Below are 15,903 nucleotides of genomic sequence, written 5' to 3'. Positions count from 1 at the left end.
GCCGTGCAGCAAATGTTAGAAGGTTCAGTGACTTGAGACCAAAGACTTGAGACCTGACTTGGACTTAAAAAACGTCTTTTTCAGTAGGCAGCAGTACTTCCCAAAACCTGTTACCAACTTGGATGTGTACAACCACAGCTAATTTTACATACTACTGGACCCATCAACCTAAAGCCTCAATTATACTCCCAATCACATATGAACACCAACAGCTGCAGACACCACAGAGCATAGTAGTCGTACGTATATGAGTTTGGAGGACACGCATGGGCAGCTGGGAAGTCTCCCAGACCCTCCCGGAAATAGGTGGATGAGGACATTTACTTGACTGGGGATATAATTTCGCCTTATATTTTTTGTCCACATTTGTGACTTATGCTCAAGAACCTCTGGGGATTGCCGTGATTCACACATTCTGAGAAAAACTGTTTGCCTGTTTGATGCTGTCATTACCTTTTTCATCTCCTTCAATTACACTGAAAGAAACAGGCCACCCTGGTAAGTTCAGCTCACCCGGTAGAATGGGTGCTTCATATTTATCAGCTGAGTCCTCAAAGCAGTAATACGGGTTTGAATCTGAGCCCGTAATACACTTATACATGTACACAAATATGTACATGTATAAGTGTGTATGCATGGTCAGTCTCTTCTTTGTTTGGGGCGGGAGGGAGGGAGACATACCTGGTGAATCTGCACTTTACTGAGTGTACCTTTCTAGTTGTGGATTCACACAAACCAAAGAGCAGTGAGCTGCTTGGTTTGAGCTTCACTGTGTTCAAACATGGCTGTATTACCTGTGGTTTGGTTTCTTCCTCATCTTTGTAGAAGAAGAGCTGATCTGAGCGCAGCACAAACCAGCGGAGCTGCCAGTTCTTCATGATGCTCCGCTGCTTCTTCAGCCAGCCAGCTTTCAGCGCCCCCTCCTGCAGGCTGGGGGAGGCCGGCCGGCATGAGCCCCTCGACACCTCGCCCATCACCATGCTCTTGGACCTGGCTGCAAACACACATAATGCATTGTTATTCTGTGTATACACAAGCATACAAGGGCAGGAAGTGAGGGGTTGGGCGGATCAAAGGTGGATTGATTTGGTGGTTCTACTTGATTTCTTACATTTCTTTGGCTCGTGTCTTCACATTTTTCTGCTAATAAAAGCTTGTTTTATCCCTCATTGTGTATGCTCTATGCACACACATGCTCAGCCAGGCTCTCAGTCATAAACACACACACACACACACATATACACACACACACACACAACCTTCTGCCCCAGGCTGAGAGGAAGGGGGAGTGGGACTGCAGGCAGAAATAATAATAGAAAGCAGATAAAAAAGAGACTCCTCAGGGGAAACACACACACACTCACACTCACATACAGACATAGCCTCAGGTGATAGGGATCCCCCTCTTTCATTTCAGAGGTCCTTGGGAGAGACTTATTGTGTGTTGCCACAACCCAATAGAATAGTGGAGGCTTTTGAGCAGAGATAATAGGACCACATGGGACTGAGTGGCTGGCTGGCTTACTGAATCATTCTCAACAAACGTGTGTAACCTGAGCCCAGTCAAGGACAGCTTTGAAAGGGAGGAGATGGCAGCTTTATAGCCATGTGTCAATGTGACATCAGGTTTGTCCCATACACTGTAAAAACTAATGGATGTAGCCACCATGACGTTGCCCATTGGTTTGTGGACTAGCGTTTGGCAGTTTGGCATTTAGCTGTCGCCATCTTGGTATTTCAGAAGTGACTATGTTTGGACAAGGGAAGTGCGGGAGGACTACAAAGCCTGTGTCGTTGCAATGGCGCCACTTTCAGCTAAAGGGGCCTTCACTTGACTTTAATATAACGTTAAATAGTTTGGGAAACTCGGACACACAATACGTTTTTCCTCCATCTTTCTAGCCGGCTTGATGTCGCTCTCTGGTTGTCTAGGAAACGTAGATGTCACACTCAAAGCTTCTATCTCATTGGTTCCTCTTTTCAGCGGCAACAAGGTCAAAGTTCAATTGATTTGAACTTTGAGCACAGCAGCAGAGAGGCAAATCTGAGCTGTGCACGTCGCTAACTTGGCCGCTGCCGCTTCATTGGGAGCTAACACCTCTTCCATAGGAAATAAATGGAACGGTCGGTGCAAAGCATTTTTACCACGTAAGTGTAACTTTTACAGATTTTTACTTTTTCCAAAGGATGGGCCTTGAGCCCCCAGCACTGGTGCTGTTCATCTCATGTACTACAGTGAAACAGAGCCGAGTGAAAATCAGCAGTTTCCCCCAAGTTACTTACCATCAGTAAGTACATTTGATCAGTGCTTGGCAACCACCAAGCACTGATCAAAACATTTCAAAGGTGACCGAAACGTTACAATCAAATTTGATGAAATTAAAACACACTATGAGAGGGTCAAAGTTCACCTAGAAACAAGTTCATGGCTATTTTGATATACACAGTGCAGTGGGTATTGCTAAGCTTCTATCCTGATTGAAAGGTCGACGTGTAGCCTCGCCCTGAAGCATCCCCTGCTTTATTTTACTTTAAATGGTACCATCATTTACTAAATGAACATGATGCATTGAAGAAGACTTGTAGTGATTGGAACCATAAACTCATTAGGAAGATATTTACTGGGTGAAACATTTTCCCCATTGACTTCTATATAATCTGACTCCATTTCTGATGGGTCCAGTGGAATGGACAATAGAAATAATGCAGGTGTGAGGCACTGGCCTTCTTATATTGTCCTTGTATGACATCAGCTGTGAAAAAGCAGATTGTGACATGCATCATTTTTGACAATATTTAATAATAATATATTAGTTGACTTGTGTGGGATGCATCAATGAAAAGCATGTGTCTTTTTTGAAGCATGTGTCATCAGTTTAGAATAAATTATGTTCCTTCTAAAACTAGCTGAAGATGTGAAGGTTTTTATTTGGATGAGAAAAGGCCACAGAGCTTAAACCAGAGCTGTATTCTGGTCAGGCAAACCAGACAATGCTATTTGATGATAATGTATAATTTATAGAAATCAATTGTGCTGACATCCTCCCTGCTGTTGCTGTGTTTTCTGCCACACACACATGCACACAATGATCAATGTTCAGATGGTACAGAGGGAAGAAGGGGATGGGTGAATGGAAAATCAATGTTTATTCTTTTTCATTGTCTCATCTCTCTCTCTCTCCAGCATACATATGGCCTAAAGGACAGGGCTCACGTCATTTTGATTTCACGTCAGCCTTTCTTGGCGGTCTGTGAAGCCTGTTGATCCTCAGAGATGTGTTGAATGAAGGACGGACTTTTGATCAAATTGAGTGTTTTATGTGTGAAACAATTATCAATTTCCAATTTTTCAAATTGTTGTGCTAACCTCAGCACATGTTGCTAACAGCTGAGTTTCCAGGCAGAACTTGCACTCCACCTGACGTGCATCAGTCTACACAAAATGCAGATATGCATTAATATACTTTAGCAAATACTTGATGTCAAAGGTTATTAAATAAACTAACAATTGCAGCTGCAGCTTTAATTAAACAGATGTTAGATAGATTACCAGTCTGTAAAATAGCTAAACCAATGACTAATGGTTTAGTGGGGCAGATATATCACTGTAAAGCAGTATTAAATGGTTTTTTTGGGGGGTCACTTTAGGTCCAATATTCACTCTTCTTTGAGTTTCGGTCTCCAACTCCTGATGGAAATATCTGTCTCTGTAGCTGCTAAATGCTCCACTTTGTTCACCGACTACATGTTCTGCAGAACTGTGGGCAAGTGCAGAGTTGGGTGATGACTAATTCTGTGTTGGTTCATCACTGTGAGCTTTACGTTCCACATTACACATGTCATCTAGTAAATTGTTGTAAATTGAAAAACTGATTAATGCAGCTTTAAAGTATCACCCTTAAAGTGTAATTTGGGTATACTTGCATCCCATGGTCATCAAACAAGCCATCTAAACAGTTTTTCTCGTTGAACACCTATTAAAAGAGAAATGAATCCTCTTCGATTACCAAATGCTCTGGAGTTCAGTTAAATACCTTTCCTCCTTGAACTGAACTCCAGTGCATTTGATAATCAACTTGTATGGACTGCCTGTATGGATGTAGCTAGTAGCTAAGGCTTGTAGCATTGTAAAACAGTCGTTTTTAATAAACGGCAGATTCACTTTCTACGTTGTTGGTCCGCGATTTCTCTGTTAATAGGTGATCAAAGAAAAAAACTGTTCTCGATTGCTTATGTGATCTAGATTATTCTGAAAAATACCATGGGATGCAAACACGCTGGAATTGCACTAGAATCTCCACAGATCCAGTTGTTTCTAATAGGTTCACTAAGGAATCTAAAGAATGATATTTTTTCATTTCATTTTATTTTTAAAATCAGATTTCTGAAGGTATAATGTGACTTTTTGTCTTTTTTTCTGGTCTATTTTGCTGTAATGTGCGGTGGTTCTATGAAAACTCTGCTTTTCCGTTTCATATTTCTCTGCAATTTAGATATATTGTGCAATGTGGTTTAATCCATGTTTACAGCGTTTGTTGAATTAATGGCATAATAATCCTCCTTTTCATAGTGCTTTGCTTCCTTTCTGTGTCCATAATGGTCATGATTAAAAGCCAGACATTCTGTCCTTTTATTTGTAGTTCCCCTCTTCTGCTCTCTCTCTCTCTCTCTCTCTCTCTCTCTCTCTCTCTCTCTGTCTCTCTCTCTCTCTCCCTCTCTCTCTCTTCACCCTGTCTCCTCTACCTTGGTTTTTCCACATTTATCCATTATTTGTTAATTCCAGTTTTCCAGCTCTTTTATTTTCACTGCCTTGTCACCCTCCATTTCTCTTACTTTGACTCGCTCTAATTATTTTATCCTCCTAATGTTCAGCACTGCTGGTCCTGTTGAATCAGAGCTCAGTTATTACTGAGAGCACACAGGGCACATGCAACACAAAAGAGGATCCTTGTTTTCATTTCAGGCTCCCTATTTGAGCAGTTTCTGTAGACTAAATTAGTTCCTGGATTAGAGGCACATTTCCAATAGCTATGTTTAAAGTTATCTCCATTCATTTTGAGAACAATGTTTAGAATTTATGCATCGCAAAGAAGTCTTAATTGCTTTTTGCAATTGGCTAATGCTTTACAACGGGTTTGTTTCTGCTTGTTAGCCTTTAATATTGTATGGTTAAATTAAAAACACAGTCAAAGCTCTGCATGTTAAATTTTTAACGACTTTTACTGCTGCAGCTCTCTTGCCTCCAACCAACCTATACTGATCATTTGATCATGAGTGTCACTAATAATCACACTGCAGTCATACTGTATCATGCCATTGCTAATGCCTCGTGACTCTTGAGTATCTATCTCACGTGTCAGTGCTGTGACTCTTCCAGAACTAATGAGGGCAGTACAGACCTTTTCAACAGAATTCCATTGCTAGGCTACAGCCTTGGTCCTTGTTAACTTCCTGTCAGCTGATGTCATTCACATTCACTGCAACAGGAATCAAAATTTACACACTTTTTTAACACATTTAGAATGTTTATGTTTACAACTTTGAAAAGGTCTGTAGAGTGTACCAGTCATAATTGCAGAAGAAGGAGGTCACATGGCATAACAAGCCCCAATGTCGAAGATGGCAAATCGCTTTGTCCAGGCTCGTTGATAAAAAAGGCACCATGACTCATGTTGCGTATGAGGCAGATGACTGTGGCGTTATCATCAATCCGCAGAAGCCACTATGCATGCCAACGATGCTACCGCGGTCTTCAGTCCAAGGGAGGAAATACTCCCATTTTAGCACATACTATTACAACAAGCAGACGGATCAGATAGGTAACGTTATGTTTAACATTGTAATGAAAAACTAAAAAAGGAGGCATTCAAGAGGACAGCTATATTAATGCAGCCTCGGCTAATCAGTTAGCACGCCTCTTTATATTTCAGTCGGTCTTTTCAACTACAGTATATTCTTTTGCATGTGTTTGCAAAGATTTTTATGTTAATGTTTTAACATTAAGTACCTGCCACCACCATGTCTGTGACAATGACTGCATCTACTGTTCGTAATTAGGTGTGTGTGTGTGTGTGTGTGTGTTTGTGTATGTGCGTGGATTGGTGCCAATGTTTGCATTTTCCGGAATGTATGAATCTTAAGTTGTTGCACTACGACCAATGGTTGTACTGTATTCTGTCATGTCATCCGTCAATATGTCTGTTAAAAAAATGGCATTTTGCAAATTTGCTTATAAAGAAGTTCATGTTTAAGTAAATGGGATCATAGAAAATCCTTCTTGGTTTTGAATTGGTATCGAGAATCATGCAAATCCCTGGTAGTGGCACCGACTACTGAATTTTTGGTATTGTGACATCTCTATTCTTGAATAACAACGGTTTAAATAAACAGTCATCATACAATTCTTGGGTTTTCAAATGGCTTCCCATTTTCCCTCCTTCCCAACTGCATCTTTTAGCTCTAAAATTTTGGATTTTTTTAGCCACAATTTAAACATTGTACTTTTGCAGGCTTTCTATACTTTTTATAGATATACCTATGAAACGTAATGCACCGTAACTTGTCCAATCTCCAAAAAACGTGTAGAGAAGAGGATTGTGGTGGTAGATGGGTCTCATAACATAGGAATTTCAGCCAGGGGACATGTTCATGCCCTGCAAGTACCAAGCAAAACCACAGCCTTTTTTCTAATTTTAACCAAGTCGTTTTGGTGCCTAAACTTACAGCAACTGTCACCTTTTGTTGCCTAAACTTCACCTGTTTCATAACAGTATCTTTAATGTGTAAAAATAACCGTTACCTTTTGTTGCCATAAGTTAACCATCACCTACCTGTTTCATAACAATAGTTTTAGTGCGTAAAAAAAACGTTTTAACTTAACCGTCATGGTCATGTACTGGTTGCCGTTTCACATCGTTAAATATAAATGTTATTTATTTATTTTTAATCTTGTGTAAGATATCATGCAAACCCATTGATGAGAATAAGTTGACTTGTATCATCACCATCAAAATCTCAGTCCCACTGCCACACTTTCCGTTACTCCCAAGTGTATGAAACCAACCGAGCACAGATTTGGTAGTGTAAACATCAAACAACCTCACAGCAGTGTGAATTGAACCTTAAAACCCAACTGGTTGTCTTACTCTTTCCATCATATTGCCAGCTAAAAGTAGCACTCACCTTTCCTGTCGTCCTTGACAACTCTGTTTTTGCTCACTACATCAGGTCCCTCATGTCTTTCCATCCGTCCTCACCCTGCCAGTGTTAGCATAAAAGAGCACCACTGTTTAACACATCAGCTGTCTGGATCACAGACTGAATGGAATATTCACTGGCCGATGATTCACGCCTGAGTCACAACAACTGATTTTTGAGTGTGTGTGTGTGTGTGTGTGTGTGTGTGTGTGTGTGTGTGTGTGTGTGTGTGCCCAGCACGACTACCCACTGCGCCAATGTGGACCTTCTGCCCAGAGTGATTCAGACCTTCCTTGGCTTGGGTGGAGCTGCTGTGGTTACTTCTACAACTATCAACTACAATGCTGAAAAGAGGCTGTTTTACTGGAAAAAGGCGCTTTATGCATAATCACTGCAATTCAAAGAAGCAGAGAGCGCAATTGTGGCTCATCCATTTACAGTAGATAGTAGTTAGGGAAGGGCTAAGTCAAATAATAGGAGCTCAACATCATGCCTGACCCTGTGTGCAGATGTAAAGTATGCCCACATTTGTTCATTGTGGCGCACCCTAATAATGTTTTTTTATGGCAGAATAAGTCAGAGGTGAATATCCAGGAACACAAGATTGAAAGCTGTCTGATTTAAAAAAAACTATTTTTTAACATCAGGTTCAACTTTGGTTAACCTTGACATTTTTTAACTAATAGCAGGCCATCTTGGCAGTGTGGATCTTTGCACGAACAGAGAGGCACAAAGTCCAAAATGGAGGAAGCTATCGTAGATTTAGCTGTGCTGCACAATTCAGATTTAATTCTCAGCTGCCAGAGTATAAACCGCTCCACAACAGAGGCATGGTTTTGGTCAGGAGTACATCTTTTGAGTTAACTGAAAAAAAAACATATTGTCCCGTTAGAGACTGAGCTAAAGAACTGGTAGTTAAGCTAGCTAGCGAGCCTTTTTTGAACATTTCTGGGAACAAAATGCCGAAGGGAGTAAACAGTATGCTACAGAGAAAATAGAAAGAAGCTCCGAGAGTGAGCATGTTTCCAGCTTACTTGTGTGCTAGCCAATAGCTTGTCAACTACAGCTGTTCACCAACTAGCACTGCCAGTAGTCATTATTTCATCGTATTCAGGTGCAAGAAGAAATATCAGAGACAAATATCTCAAGAGCTTGGTACGCCCACACGATCAAAAACAACCTATTTTTTCTGCGTTGTTCTTAAAAAGTTTTCCGTCCATGGATGTTTTCCGTGGATGTGGCACTCTAACTGCCACAGAAATACACCAACAAGGAGAAGAAGAGGCGGGGAGATGCTATGTAGGCTATGATACAAACACCGCCGACTAGTTTCTCGCCAAATGTAGCGACTTCCCAAATCCTACTCCATCCTATAGAGAAATCCACTGTTTCTGGTGTTAGTGGAGACTGTTGTGCTGTTTTGGACTCTGATGCACCAATTACTCTGCAATTAGTGTCCTCAACGAGCAGAGGGTGCTGCTGGGAGCCCCTTCCCCGTCCCAAAGCACTGGCACTGTCTCGCTACTTTTTGAGACCTTCTTGGCAACTTTATTTATAAAAATCTACTAGCGACAAATTTAGCGACTTATTCAGACCATCAGGGAAAAGGGAGAACTATCTGGTCGGCCTAAACCATTCCCATGCATGTCACCCAGAGTCCAGTTCAGTATACAGTCTATGGGTCCGTGTCTAGCCCCCACAGCAGCACTGTTGTTATTTGACGCCGGGGGGGGGGTTAGAGGTCGGAGGTGACAGCATCGCTTAACAAAGTATGCGGTTTCGCCATGGGGGGCATTTTCAAATCTTCTAACTGTGAGACCCGGTTTCAAAAAATACCGTTTTCAAGCTCCGATAACGCCAGCTGTGTGTGGATGGTCGGCCAAAACGATCCTAAAGTTGTTCGGTTACAGGGAAACACTTCTTCGTGTGGACAGGCACTTGGATAAATAGAACCAAAACTACCAGCATTTCTAGAAAATGTTTTGTAACATGGGTAAACTTATACTTTAAAAAGACTTCGTAAGGGTCCTGACCAACCATACCACACCAGATTCTGTAGATTCAACCAATAAGTCTGAATGCAATATGGTTGGTGATCTTTGTGCTTGTTCTGTCACAGAAACAGACAAATGAGATAAGAAATGCAAATACTAATATTCAGACATTCTCCCAAACCACTCTATCCATAAAAGTATGAAATATGTTATAATGTGAACAAATGGTTGTCTCACACACACACAAATATGCCTGAACACGCATGCACACGCACACACACACACACACACACACACACACACACACACACACACACACACACACACACACACACACACACACACACACACACACACACACACTACCTATGATGTCACTTAATGCAGTTTGGAGTCATATATTTATCATCAGTAGGAAGTATGGCTCTTATACACATTCCTGCCATTAGTATGGCGAATCAGGGAACCTGCAGCTAGACATACTGCACTGATGGCTAAATTACACACACACACACACACACACACACACACACACACATACACACATACACACACAGGCTTTTTGGAGGAATTCAATTCCATTAATCTGGTTGTTGTGTAGAGATTTATGGCTCATGGAAAATGGCAAACAGAGTTACAGGTGCATCAGTTCGTGGCTTCCAGTTAGCCCATCACCGTTGATTAATGTGTTAACCATTACGTGTGTGTGTGTGTGTGTGTGTGTGTGTTTGTGTGTGTGTGTGTGTGTGTGTATGTGTGCGCGTACGTGTGTGTGTGAGTGTGTGTGTGTGTGTGTGTGGCAGCCTTCCTTGACAAGCCGGAGGTGTGGCCAATAATATACAACCCGTATGTGAAAGCTGCATTGGAGCAGAACTGGTGTCTGTGCATTTTTGTGCATCTTATCGTATGCTCATTCCCCGAGTGTGTCAGTGTGTGAATGCATTAACAATGCGGCACACTCTTCTTGCTCACAGTATCTAGTCGTGAGGGTGTTCACTGATATGCCTCGGAATGGCAGGATGTCAGGGTGTTGCTACATTGCATGACTTTGATCATAAAACCATGGTAACGCAGATGAAAAAGACCCTGCAAGAGAATGAAGCAGCTGATATGTGGGCAATTAAAGCTGCTACTTGATTTCTGGTGCCAGCCAACTAGAACCAAGAACCCTATTACAGCTTTAATATGCTGTTGGTTATAGTGGTGACTGAAGCAAAACAGTCAGATTTTTCTTCTTTGGAGCAGATATTGTTGATGAATTGAGAAATTCTTGCTTTTTGCACAAGCATTTCCAATTAAGAGTTGCTCTGTAAGAAAGATATAATCTCATCATAATTGAATTTGACCTCAGGGGCAGATCCAAATAATCAGTTGAGTAAATAATGTTTTAAGCAATAGTTCCACATTTTGGGAAGTGCATTCTTAATTGCAATCTTGTTTGGGTGGGAACATTTATATCACTATCAAGTCAATAAATACAAGACTAGAGCCAGGGGTATATTAGCAAAGGAAAAAAAGGTCTTCGACTGCAACTTGTTGTTTTTATAATTTAAATTTAATTAATATAATAAAATATTTTTTACAGAATAAGGCAAGATAGCCCCCAGCTTCCAGTCTTTATAGAAGTGTCTTCTGGCTGTTTGAGTGTCAATTTTAACTAAATCTTGCCAAGAAAGTGTTTCCCCCAAAATTAATTATTCTTAAATGTAGAGCTTGGTGAAAAAAGAAGAAAAAAGGGAGAAAGATGACACAGAAAAACTTTTTGTGTCACACGATCTCGGATGAAGAAAAAGAACTGGATACTTTATTTAATTATTATTTAATTGTGCGTCTCTTCTAGGCTTTCAAAATGTTTTTGCACCGAACGGATGGAATTCTGATAACAACAGTCATTTTGCGAGGGGTTGTGATGCTATCCACTGATTTAAAGATGTCTCTTTCACCATCTAAGTCAACGGGAAAAAGTATTTTTCGGCCCCATGAGATCATGTGACACACCCGGAAGTTGCAGTTCCCCTTTTTGGCCACTATGTGAAATTGGATTCAAAGCGCTCTTCTTGGTGGCCTGGTTACCGCGTTTCCATTTAAGTCAAATGTTGCCACTGGGAAAGTTTGAAGGCACACCCACTCAAATGTCCTCTTACTCGGCGTGTCTCCATTATACAGAAAGACTCCAGAGGGATTTACCAGACTCTGGAGGTGAAGACTCACTCTTATTGGTTCTCTATAATTGAGGTAACGGAACGGAGCGGAATGGCGCTCTGGCCCTTTCTTTCTCCGAGTGAGAAAAACAGAATAGTGGCAGTTTGCGAAATCTGGTTGACATCCAGACAAGATCCGTGCATTATTAAAATGTACTGTATGTCGTTCAAGAAAGACGATGAAAACAAAGAGTTTGTTATCATTTTGACATTTAACGTGGCCTATTTGATACACGACGTCAGCTCATGTACAAGTAACATGAAAGAAAACACACCACCCTAAAATTTCCGGTAGCTGTCAAAAAGTGTGTGTAAGTGACAGTGACAGGCTGGCACCTGCAGAGGACGTTATATAGCAAATCTCCATTCACAAAAGGCTCAGTACGGTGTGTGTGTGTGTGTGTGTCTGTCTGTCGTTCTGTGTGTGTGCCGGTGAAGAAGTGTCAGGGGATTAACTCAGACCAGACAGCTGTAGTTTGTTGCAGTAGATGTGAGTGTAGTGTTTGATATTTCCTGTGGCTGGTTGGTTTCTGTAAACAAAAAAGAATGCAGTAATCGTTAATCTGTTTTTTGGCCTTTGTGTCTTTATTTGGATAGGACAGTTGAAGGTTGACAGGAAAATGGGAGGGGGGCAGCATGCAGAGAAGAGCTGCAGGTCGGAATCTACTCAGCACGTGTAACAAGTATATAAAAAAAGTATCTACTCTCTACTTCGCCAGCTTTTAAAAATGTCACATGTGGCATCGAGTACTACCAGCGTCACATCCCACTTAGAGTTATATCCAATCAGCAACCAGGCTTTTTTTCAGGGGGCCAACAAAAGCCTTATACCGGGTATTCCACTGTAATGGAAAACGCCACTAATGTAACCATATTAACTAACCTTGGATAAAAGACAAGCTAACCTTCCAAATTCATCTGCAATACGTTTATGCTAGTAAGCTTGTCAACTGACCTTCTAGAATCGTCCATCTTTCATCCTTGAAGGATCAATAAAAAAAGGCAATGTCATTAATAGTATTGACTCATATCCTGAGTCTCCTCTGACATTCTAGTTTGAAGGGTTAAATCATCTTAAATATCATACATGCACTGGTAAGTGCTGTGTCTCTTTCTTGACCTGCTTCAACCTCAGCTGAGTATTTACACTAACACATCTGCCACATAACTGTTTATTTACGGGCTTCATGCACCAAATGTGATGCTGTCAGCAGTGAAGCACCAATTTGCAGACGGTAAGCTGGGAATGCTTCTCACGCTGAATCATCGAGTCACTTTTAATCTCTTCAATCTTCACCGTCTTAACAGAAATGCAGGAAGCATGAGTATTATTTCCAAAACCTTAAATGTCGAGAGAATCACATTTTGCATCGCTAATAAATGTATCTGTGTATAACTAGACATGAAACCTCTCTTCACTGAACTTAACATTTACTTAATGTTCATTAGAATTATTTGACGGGGCCTAATCGTGATGCTGTAATCAATTAAGTGCACATTTTCAAGATTTACACACTGAATCACACTTACTCATCAAAGCCAGTTGAATCTGATCTTAATACATGCAAATCCAGATATAATCCAATTTGCTACCAATTTCATGCAACTCCTGCGAGGAGGGTTTACACATCACTCTCCAATTCTTGGGAGCTATTCATTTAATCTTAATCAGATCCAGCTGTATAATTGTAGTCATGGAGATTGTGCCAAGGAAGGAAGGAAGGACACACTCTTATACACATGGACATATTAATCCATCCATGGAAATGCACAAACACTGTATATATATGAGTATGAGTATGAGCACACGCACACACACACACACACACACACACACACACACACACACACACACACACACACACACACACACACACACACACACACACACACACACACACACACAAACACACACACACACGGCAGCAGCAGCTGATGGCAGCCTGATAGTGCTGAGCGTTGCAGTGATGAAACTAAAGATGCTGCACGCTCCTCTTAATAGAATTCACACTCGCAGCATCGGCCAACTGTAGTAGAATGCTAATGTACGCTGGAGCTCGCGTGGGCAGACCTGCCGCTTCATTCAAAAATATGCCACTGTAGAAATATAGATGGAGGTGAGCAAAAGTGTTTCGGCGGACATACAGTTAAATCGTAAAATCAGAATTCTAAGAGAAAAAAAAGCACTTTTTAAAAAGGCAATATGTTTGTAAAAGTGCAGGGCAATGTCCAGATAAAGCAATACATCCTCTGAGGATCTCATAAACTGCCATCACAGTCCCTGTCAGATATGACATTATGTGTCACTGCAGCGCTACGGATGAATAAGCAGCTAATGCAGGTGCCGTAGATGTGAAGGCAAACGGTCCTACCTCTTCTGGTCTGTCTGATCTTTGGGCTCAGCATGGCTGTCATCGCTCGTCCACACACTCTCCTCTCGGCATGTTCGTGTACATCCAAGCACCCCACCCCTGTGTCTCCCTCTGCCTCTCGGTGTCTTTGCCTCTCTCCTCCTCTTCTCTCTCTGACCTTCTGCAGTGCAGCCCGGCAGCTAGGGGGTTGGGTGAACAGGGGAGGGGAGGAGAATGGAAAGAGAAGGGGGTGGGGAAGGAGAAGGAGGAGAAGGAACTACCCCTCTTTATTTTCTGCGCACACGCCCCATGGCCTGCACCCCTCCCTGTTACATTATTCATAGTGGTACATCCGCCTGGGGTTGATGGAGGAGGAGATTTTCGGGGTGGGTCTCCCACCGGCAGAGCACGGACCTCACCGGCTAACAGATTCTTGGTTTTAAGTGTTGTTGTTTTCTGCTTTTTCATTGAGATCTGCATGTTTGCAAAGGCGAGAAAAAGAGGAGGGGAGGGGGTGTTCTTCTGGCAGGTGTCTCCTCCATCTGCACCTAATTAAGCTGTAGAGGTCCTCAGCACATCTCCTCCTCCTTCCCTTAATCACTCATTTTCCCCCATCCTTCCTCAGCTTTCTCTCATTTTCTCCTGCCTCACTACATCTTGCTCTTGCTACCCCTTTTTTAATCTTTCCCTTCTCCACCCACCTCTCTAGCCACAATTCCCTTCAAATTCTACTATACATCCATCAGTCTCGCCTCTCTTTTCTTTTCCTCAAGCATTTGTATCCCTGCCACTCATGGCTGTCTAAGAACCATGCTACCTTCAATTCAAAGTCAGACGTGGGAAATTCCCAGCTCGTACAGTAGGTCGTAATTACATCTTCTAGGCATTCCAGTGGCAAAACTCAGAAAAACCAGGGGAGAAAAAAAATACTGTTCACTCTCTAACAGACATTGTCATGTCGCCTTGAGCTACAGTGGCCTGTAATTGACACAAGAAAGTGTGTAGGAGTGTGGCAGGCGGTGTGGTAGGAAGAGAAATAAGAGGAAAAATGTAACCAATGTTCATTTTGGCAGCTGATTTTGATTTGGTTGTAGTTTAAGTCTTTTATCAAAAATGTGTATTACCTTGTCACATTTTAGAAAATCTAATAAATTGGTATGAGCATTACAGCTGCTGTCATGTTTGTTGTGTAGTTCTACTAATTTTGTGGAGGTGTTGTTCTCAGGTAACATTGACATGGTGATTTTCCTTTAGCAAACATTTACCTGACTGGGTTTCTGACAGCTTAGATTCATCTTAAAATAGAAAAAAAGATGATAGCCAGCTGAAAACAATGTTAGCGTTACATCCACAGACTTTGATAATGCTAAATAAGCATTAGCTTACTTTTACTATGAATGTTGGCATGTTGGGCTGCAAGGCTTGTCCGTACTGTTCATTACCACTTTTTTACATATGTTCCCCAGGTCCTATGTTCCCTGCTTTTCACAGAAAGGGCCCTTTGTTCCCCTGTCTCTTATTTTTTCCATAATCAGTGCTGAATTCCTCGGCAAATAGGCCTATGTAGACCCTAACACTACCCCCTAACCCTGACCCCTCACCTTAACCCTAACCCTAACAAAATGCTGAATTAAATCTGCGAAGGCAGAGGTTTATGCCACCGGGGAACATCAAACCCTTTTGGGGAAAAAGGCTTCAATATTGCCCAACTGGGAAACATAGGACCCGGGGAACCTAGGGATGACCCTGTTGTGGCTAACCATAGTAGCCACAGTAAGCTAGACTTATCTACTGACTTTCTCTGACCTGTTTCCTGAAATTGAAATTGAGTGTGTTATATAAATAAGGCATAAATATGGCAATAGCTAAATCCTATTGGAAAAAATAAATAACACATACATTTATCCTAACTAGCCTAGCTTAGATATCCTTTAGATTGTCCAAATATAAGAGAAGGCCTACAGTTTCTTATTTCATCTGACAATAGCTTGTTTTGAGTGATTAATCAATCAGTTAGTCAATCAATTATCATCCCTGAGGGGGAAATTATTTTAAATCACCCCAAAGAGCCATGAAATTAATATATAAGGTATATGCTTAAAATGCTTTTTTCTTCTCAACTCCAGGTTAGCCTATACTGCAGCATATCTGTTCCTTTTC

General features: G+C 41.5%; 1 protein-coding gene across 1 annotated transcript in view; it reads right to left on the bottom strand.

Annotated features, from left to right (window-relative positions):
* Positions 1-13,862, bottom strand: part of arhgap22b (Rho GTPase activating protein 22b) — a gene marked incomplete at its 3' end in the record, with an annotated part of 43,700 nt that extends 29,838 nt beyond the window's left edge. The window contains exons 1-2 of the mRNA XM_083932186.1: positions 13,765-13,862; positions 795-994 (exon numbers count right to left, since the gene is read on the bottom strand). Of these exons, the coding sequence (XP_083788312.1) occupies positions 795-994; positions 13,765-13,807 (243 nt within the window). The 5' untranslated portion in view covers positions 13,808-13,862. The remainder of the gene's footprint in view (positions 1-794; positions 995-13,764) is intronic.
* Between the last annotated feature and the right edge of the window lie 2,041 nt (positions 13,863-15,903).

This window comes from Echiichthys vipera (genome assembly GCF_963691815.1).
Source record: "Echiichthys vipera genome assembly, chromosome: 18".
In the NCBI taxonomy this organism is placed as follows: Eukaryota; Metazoa; Chordata; class Actinopteri; order Perciformes; family Trachinidae; genus Echiichthys; species Echiichthys vipera.
The sequence above is the reverse complement of the archived record's forward strand: the minus strand, read 5'-3'. Positions and strand labels throughout refer to the sequence as shown.